Consider the following 8,230-nt stretch of genomic DNA (forward strand, 5'->3'; position numbering starts at 1 on the left):
CACTGTTACAATGGGCCATTGCACAAGCAAGGGAGTTAATGTATGTGGAAAAATACAGGTGTAATATTTACAGGATGCACATAGTATGGGACAAAAATCCCTAAGGCTGCTGCCAAAGGGAGCCGTTTTGTATAAGCGTATAAGCACAAGCTGAAAACTGCCCCTCTGCTCCTATCCACTATTCGTTGGGTCACTGCGTTGGCTAAGGTGAAGACACACGCTGTGGGTTTTGGGGGGGGGGGGGGGGGGAAATGCCAGAGCATGCATCATCACAGAAAAATCCCACCTAAAAAAAGGGGAGGCTGACATTTAGACAACTTTTTTGTTTAACCTGCTATACTATCTGTTGTGATATTGACCTTAGAGCAGCACTTCTTTAGTAATATTAGTGTCTAAAGGGAAGGAATTCCTCTGAGCACAAGACCAGGACTGCTAACTGGCATTAGGAGGCAATACCTGACTTTTAAAATTGTGATGGACATTGTTATGGCTATTTTTCTACTACACAAGTGACTATACTGATGTAGATGTTTTCCAGCCTGGGGAGGAATGTTAATAGCATACTTTCTTTTATATTTAGCTTTGCCCTTTACTTTTTTTCATCCTGCAGACAAAATGAAATGACTTTACAAAATCATAGTGAAACAAACACTTTTTTCATTCCTTAATTATAAGCAGGAAATCTGGGGAAATGTGATCCTCCTGTGTACTAATGTTATATGCTGCCACCCTGTGGCAAGAAGCAAAAGTGCAGTATTTAAGATATATAGAATTTATAGTAAAGATGAACACAATATACTTTATACATATTTACATGTTTAATTGTTTCATATGTTTGTATCTCATTCCTCTGACCCTTCATTTCACATTTGCTGAAATCCAAATTTACTGATGATTCCTAAAACCTATTACATATAAGCCTTTTTATTGCCTCCCAGCATCTCATCAGTTCTTTAGGAAAACACAGTCTCACCTCCCTCTCATTCTAAGCAGGGTTGGGTTTGGGTACTCAGGCTCTTCAATAACCCTTTCACCAAACTTCATGCGTAATAACTGAACATGGTGGTTTGGGGCCTGTGCAAATCCACCAGCAAATGGCAGAGTCTGCAGAGGCTGCAGAAAGCTCTCAGGGAACTCTACATCCTGTGGATGCCCTGTCCACGAGTCACGTGTCATAACGCCATCCCGGGGATAGAAAGGCCACAGATCCACATGCAGATGATTGCTTTGGCTGTATTGCACCCTAAAGAAATCTCCTTCTACTGCACGTTCCCAAACATATCCTTCAGCATCCACTAGTGAGCCTGACTGTGCCCCCCGCAGCTCTGTACACAATGTCACATCTTCCAGATAGATGCCCAAATCTACATCATAGTCCCAAGGAATGATATCTCCATTCCGGGCTGCCCCTAACAGACTCCCACCCTCTAACCAATATCGCACCCCGCTTGCCTCCAACACCTTTATGACATGGTGTGTCGTTGTCCTCAGTGCACGAAGGCAACAAGGTGGTGTCCATTGGTTGTTATATAGGTACTGAGGAGTGCCCTCCACCACTGTTCCAAAGCAACGCTGGGTGTCCTTGGAGCAACCAAACCATCGATCCCCTCCAACAAGGCCTTTGACCAGTCGCATATTTAGAGCCCTCATGGTTTGGGCCTCTTCCTTTTTCTCAGCCTGTTCTGCCTTCCAGCGTCCATGGTCTGTAGCAGGCATAGTAGTACGTGGAAAGGAGGCATCCTTAAGCACTTGTACACCCCAGCCACGCAAAGCAGTCTGGATAAATAGGGCTAACTGCAAGGGTCGAATGAGAGGAAAGGGCAGCTCAAATAAGTCACGGGAACGCAGCAGCAACACAGCAGTTCCAACAACTGCCGTGCAGGTTTCTTTGGCTGTTGCAGGCCTGTACACAGCTGTCCATTGCTTCATGGATACATTAAGGTACAAACACTGTATTTCCTGGCCTGCAGCTGCAGCAATAATTTTCACACCTGGTGAAGCATCACGCAACTCCCGTGCCATCCTGTCAAGCAGATCTGGAGGGTCCAAAGAAGTGCCATCTGGAACAAGAGCTACAAGGCGGGTGTGTATATGGGACTCCAATCGGAGAGAGGAACTTGACTGCTCTGGAGAGGGATGCAGCCTTAAAATGTGGAGTCCTTGGACTGGAGGGTAAGGAGGAGTGTTGGATGCAATAAGAATGCGAAGGGAAGGCCGAGCTCGAAGGAAGGAATGATTTAACTCTGCAAGGCCATTTTCAAATTCCTGGAACTCTCTTACAATTACAGTGATGCCTGGAGATAGTGCAGATAATGGGGTCTGTCGTCCTGATGAGCGGAACTGCAGATGCCATGTGTAGTAGAGTAGAAGGATGTTACACAGCAGAGTCAGGCTAATCAGTATATGGCACAGGGGGCAGCGCATCTTGAACCCATCACCAAGGTGCCTAAGAAGACATAACATCACAGATTTATTCTACAGTGAACAGCACAATAAAAAATCTAACTTAATCTGATGCTGTAGATGGATACGGCAGGTTTGGGAGAAGGTGGATCATGTGTTTTTTCATATATCTGCATTTCATCAGTTCTAAAGACCGGAGAAGCAGTCATTGCATAAGTAAAATCACTGTGTGTAGATCTATGAATTAGCCAGCAAATGTTCCTTAGCAATGTTTTAAATAGACACAGCAGGTATAACAGTGACTTAAGGTGGCCATACACGTAGCATTGACGATCTTTCATGCGACCATTGGTCGCAGGAAAGATCATTCCCACCCTCCATTGACGATTCAGCCCTAAATGAAGATTTTGCTTGAGCGCCTGCAACTGCGCCCGATCAAAATCTTTTAACCTGCCAATATCCGCAGGTTTTGTACAATAATATCGGTGCGTATATGGCCAGCTTAAGTGACACTTATTCTGCAAAACGAAAAAGATACACAGTGCGAATACAAATGCAGTAAAACATTTTGGACAGACAGGAACATAACTCACTTTTGAAGAAAATAAACCACAACGACCAAGTACAATTTATGGAAGAATATAAAATCTGGCTGTAAAATTAATTCTTATAAAGAGCGATTAACTAGAAATCCGTTATAAAACTAGTGAAACATTTACAAATCAGTATTTGTTTCAGAAAAAAAACACTGGAGTTTCATTATGTAATGTTTTAGGCTTTTTGTTTGTTTGTTCATAGTTCTCATATTGGCTATGCAGTGTAGAAAAGACAAGTAACATACTTTGCCATTAGTTATTTGTATATATAACTTCTATTAAAAGCAGTGTTTGTCAGTCCTTTTCTATTCTCTGCCCTGGTGGCTCTGGCATCTGAAACAATGTAACACAAGGCAGCAGGATTGACAGACCTGACTTGCTGGAGGAGACTGACCTTTGCAACATTGTTGGGATCAAATACAAGGTACAGGCATAGGATCTCTTATCCGGAAACCCATTATCCAGAAAGTTCCAAATTACGGAAAGGCCATCTCCAATAGACTCCATTATAAACAAATAATTCTAATTTTTAAAAATGATTTCCTTTTTCTCTTTAATTATAAAACAGTACCTTGTACTTGATCCCAACTAAGATATAATTAATCCTTATTGGAGGCAAAACAAGCCTATTGGGTTTGTCCAATATTTAAATGATTTTTCCAAATTACGTAAAGATCCCTTATCCGGAAAACCCCAGGTCCTGAGCATTCTGGGTAACAGGTCTCATACCTGTACTGTTTTATTATTACATAGAAAAATAAAATGTATTTTTTTATCTGAATTATTTCATTAAAATAGAGTCTATGGGAGACAGGCAACAGGTAACGGGTAACAGATCCAATACTTGTAGTACCTTATAAGACAAATTTAAACAACTGACCATGGTGTTTAAAAAGTTCATAACTCTAAACCTACCATTTATCACTAAATTTATTTTTATTACCAAGTTATTTATATGCATAGCTGGCATGCATCGATTTCTCACTCAATATATCAATATATATTTGTAGATTGTAAGCTCTTTTGGGCAGGGCCCTCTTCACCTCTTGTATCGGTTATTGATTGCTTTATATGTTACTCTGTATGTCCAATGTATGTAACCCACTTATTGTACAGCGCTGCGGAATATGTTGGCGCTTTATAAATAAATGTTAATGTAATATATTTAAATCCAGGGCCCCCTATCTATATGATATCCATTTCAAATAATAATATTATTAATCATCATAAATGACATACAAATCCTTATTACGCAATAACATATACTTCAAACAGGGCATAATTACAAAAGAAATAAAACAGGGCATGGGTACAAGCCCTATCTATAAGGTCTCTCAATAAACCTGAAATCAGTATTAGAGGATTTGAATTGAATTTGAAGGAATACTGTCATGGGAAAACATGTTTTTTTTTTTTCAAAATGCATCAGTTAATAGAGCTGAATCCTGCATTGAAATCCACTTTTACAAAAGCAAACAGATTTTTTTATATTTAATTTTGAAATTTGACATGGGGCTAGCCATGATCTTCATTTACCAGGGTGCCCCAGCCATGTAAAATGTGTTCTGATAAACTTCAGTCACACTAAACAATGGGAAGGCAGCAAGATAGCAGCTCCCTGTAAATATCAGAATAGCACTCAATAGTAAGTCCAGCTTGTGACTCTTCCAGTTACGTGGGTCTGAGCTTTCTTTTCTTTCTGAAAGCTCAGACTCAGGCACAATGCACTGAGATGTTATGTAAACAGTGTAATTTAGGCACCCCCAAATGACTTTAATCGCTTACCTTGTACCCCGGGCTGGTGCCCCTGTTAAGAGAGAACAGCATCAGCCCAGAGTAGCAGCAAGCGATTCCTTCTTCAGCATTGGTGAGCATGCGCATTAGAGTGAAAAGCTGAACTTTGAAGGACAAGGAAAGGTTAATATAAAAGTAAGTCTAAAGGCATTCTTTTTAAGTACTTATTGCATATGTAAATTCCCAGATCCCTGCTTGCTTCTTTGAGATATGGCACTGGCAGCCTACAGCAGTGTGAAGACTACAGTGACATCACTGAAATCTCTCTCCCCTTCCTGAAGGCAGCCTTCAGTAGCAATGCATATGTGCGTAACTTGATCCTGTCTCCTGTTCTGAGCTAAACATGCCCACCAGCCAATCAGAATCGTATCTGCTGGGGTGGGGGGAAGGGAATGAAACACATGTGCAGTATGAAGCAAGGAGGGAAAGGAGAATACCTTTTTAAAGATGGCTGCCTGTTCAAGAAAACAGATAGAAAATGTGTGACTAAGTAAATATTTGATTAGGTAAGCCAAAAGTGTGACGTTTTTGACTTGCATTCTCCTTTAACAACAAAGTCGGCTTTTTACTCTACTGCGCATGACCCGGCCCAGGGATTTTGTTGCAGAAGAAACGCAGAAGGAGGAAGCGCTCGCTACAGGTACACCGGGCTGGGGCAGTTTTCTCCTAACAGGGTCACCAGCCCGGTAAGCGAATGAAGTCACTTGGGAGTGCCTTACATTTTGGCACCCCAAGTGACTTAGCCTTTCCTTCTCCTTTAATCTCAAGCTGCAGGCATACCTTCAGTTGTCTCAATATCGTATTGGCAATCCGAAAGTCACAACATTTTCGTACCGAACGATTCTAAACAGTGGCAAAACCGTTTCTTTTCACGCTAAAAATACAAAAAAGACGCGCAAGGTATTAAAAAAGTCGTGGAAAATACGATTGGACCGATCGAATGCTCAGAGCGTTGGTGGATAAGTAAATGTGCCCCTATGAGTCAGCTTTCTGCTGATTGGCTCAGATCCACATTCCTAAGGGAGGGGAGTGAGTTTTTAGCATTCCTGAGGGAGGGGGGAGCAGGAGAGGGGAGAGAGCAGAGAGCTGCATGTCTCTGACAATCTTTTGACAGAGAAGTCAGAGCAGCATTTCTGTAAGTGCTTATGGCTGTATTTGCATAGACCTGGTAAAGGAGATAGAGGATTTAAACTATGAGGTTAGGTTGGGGTTGTTTTCTCTAGATAAAGGGGACATGATAACGCTGTTAGAGGGCATTATAAACAAATAGGGGTGTTCTTTTTTTCCCCCCATAAAAACAATCAGTGCACCAGAGGCCATCCCTTAAGTGGAATGCAACTTTCAGTAGAAGCAGTGTAGGTGGTTGTTTACAGTGAGGGCAGTGAGGTTTGGGAATGCCCTTCCTAGTGATGTTGTGATGGCAGATTCTTTTAATGCCTTTAAGAGGGGCCTAGATGATTTCTTGAGCAAGCATAGTATCCAAGGCTATTGTGATACTATAATCTACAGTTAGTATTGATGTATGTTTATGTATGTGAGTGTATAGATAGGTTGGTATGGGTTTATATAATATTCACCAAGTTGCAAAATTGCCTAATGGTGCATCCAGTACATAATGTCCCAGACTGTATTGAAATTATGTATTTGTAGCCCACCACAATGCTATGTAGTCACACAGTATAGCATATAAAACATCATATACTGCAAGTTATGAATCACATTATTCGTGTCCCAAAATGACAAACAACATTTCTTTCATGTTCTGTTCTTTTTAGTATTTTCAGTTAATTAGGGGCTACATTACTTGAACTGATTTGGCCTTTGTGCTTTTCACTGTGGCAATCAGATCCAATTCTTCCAGTATTGGATCTGTAGTAAGAATACTCTTATGACACATATTTCTGCCTTTTAATCTATTAATTCTCTAAACATATCCATTTTGGATCAGGCTTTATTGTTCTAGACATTGCAACAGCTATATGTATGGTAGGGCCCACAACAAGCTAATTTTGTTTTTTCCCTTGTACTTCAAGACAAAGACATATGTGAAATGCAAGATGGCAGCACTGCTCTAATATGTTCCCCAAAGGAGCAATGGCCAGGAAAAAACCCTAAGGTTTGAATTGGCTTGGGGTGGCCAACATATTGTCAAACCCACCGAACTTGAAAGGATAGCTGATTAAAATGAGGAGTTCTGATAAACACATCCACACATTATGGAGAGGGCTAATGTGGGTGCCGTGGGCAAATGCATTCTCTTTTCCAGTTATCAACGTGCCCTGAAGCCTTACACGATGCTCGCTACAAAGGAATCTGTATGTATATTGTTTGGGGGCTATTACAGCAACATAAGCAAGGTTTCAGGGTGGTAAAACCGATAATACTTTAGTTAAAAACAAGGTATATTGCTCAAAACGGATAACACATAAGGGGGGACGTGCAATGAGGAGCAAGGTGCAAGCCAAAAATAAACTTGCGTTTCCTACTACACACGCAGTATATAACGCAACTCTGTGCATTGGTCGCACTGTAATGCAACCCGAAATATTCCGCAGATGCTAAACTGCCCCACAGGTACAAACCGCAGCTGCACTGGAACATAATGTACATACCCCACATGTCTTCCGCTTCCACAGTGCCACGCCCAGCTTTTGTCGTCACCGGTTTTTTTTTTCTTTAAAACTTTATTGATCAAAATTCTATAAACAAATACACACATGCATTAAAAAGGGCGTATCCATATAACTGTATCTGAAAGCGGAGCATGGAGCAGAGCTTTGCCAACCTCGAGTACATTCCATCAGCTTCCTCGGTAATCAGAATTCCAACTCCCAGCATGCACCCTGCAGCCCTGCGCACCACAGACTCTAAAAGGTCGTAGATGTACCACTAGGGTGCGTCTCGAAATGGAAAGAAACATGACTGGACTGCAGGTGTATAGCCGATAATAACAATAGCAAAAAAGACCGTGAAAGGGATGAGATTCTGCCCTATACTTCTATAACATTCGCCAAGTTCGAACACCACAAAGCCCTACAGTGTACCTTAGCACCTCCCACCGCAGATGGCCCCACCCCTTACCTGGTCCAGATGTTCAAGGCTCTTCATTCATTTGTCTGCAACCACGCACCCCGCCCTAACCAAAACTCCCAAGCCCCGCCCACGGTCTTCATGCTGTAGCATTTTACCCACAGTTTTTTGGTAGATGATGTGGCATGGGGGTACAGGGAGGGGCGTTTATTGGACTAAATCAATTGGCAAACATGTCGTCTAAAACCTGCTGCTAAAAGCTCGGCTGGCAGTAAACCAAATTTATACAATTAGAAGCACACGGACATTGGCTTGGCTGCAGCACCCACTCTCTAAATCAGCTGTCAGTAGAATTGTTGGCACTGGCCCCTCAAGATGTCTCCCCTTTATACAGAATAGATATATTA

The 8,230-nt window shown here is 41.8% G+C and overlaps 1 protein-coding gene across 4 annotated transcripts; it reads right to left on the bottom strand.

Annotated features, from left to right (window-relative positions):
- Positions 1-796: 796 nt before the first annotated feature.
- Positions 797-7,972, bottom strand: fkrp (fukutin related protein). Of its 4 annotated transcripts, XM_012968011.3 has the most exons (4): positions 7,875-7,972; positions 7,406-7,492; positions 5,574-5,667; positions 797-2,446 (listed from the first exon to the last, which is right to left on the bottom strand). In XM_012968011.3, exon 4 carries the CDS (start codon positions 2,422-2,424, stop codon positions 970-972), a length of 1,455 nt encoding a protein of 484 aa, XP_012823465.1. In that variant the 5' UTR covers positions 2,425-2,446; positions 5,574-5,667; positions 7,406-7,492; positions 7,875-7,972; the 3' UTR covers positions 797-969.
- Between the last annotated feature and the right edge of the window lie 258 nt (positions 7,973-8,230).

Source organism: Xenopus tropicalis, chromosome 8, assembly GCF_000004195.4.
Source record: "Xenopus tropicalis strain Nigerian chromosome 8, UCB_Xtro_10.0, whole genome shotgun sequence".
NCBI lineage: Eukaryota > Metazoa > Chordata > Amphibia > Anura > Pipidae > Xenopus > Xenopus tropicalis.

Coding starts and splice junctions, on each gene's coding strand:
- fkrp (XM_012968010.3), bottom strand. CDS start 7,631: ATGCTGGGAGTTGGAATTCTGATTACCGAGGAAGCTGATGGAATGTAC. Junction 7,493..7,578: donor GCTGATGGAATGTACTCGAG/GTTGGCAAAGCT, acceptor ATTTGTTTATAG/AATTTTGATCAATAAAGTTT. Junction 2,447..7,405: donor GGAAGCGGAAGACATGTGGG/GTATGTACATTA, acceptor ATGTCTTCTTAG/GCACCTTGGTGATGGGTTCA.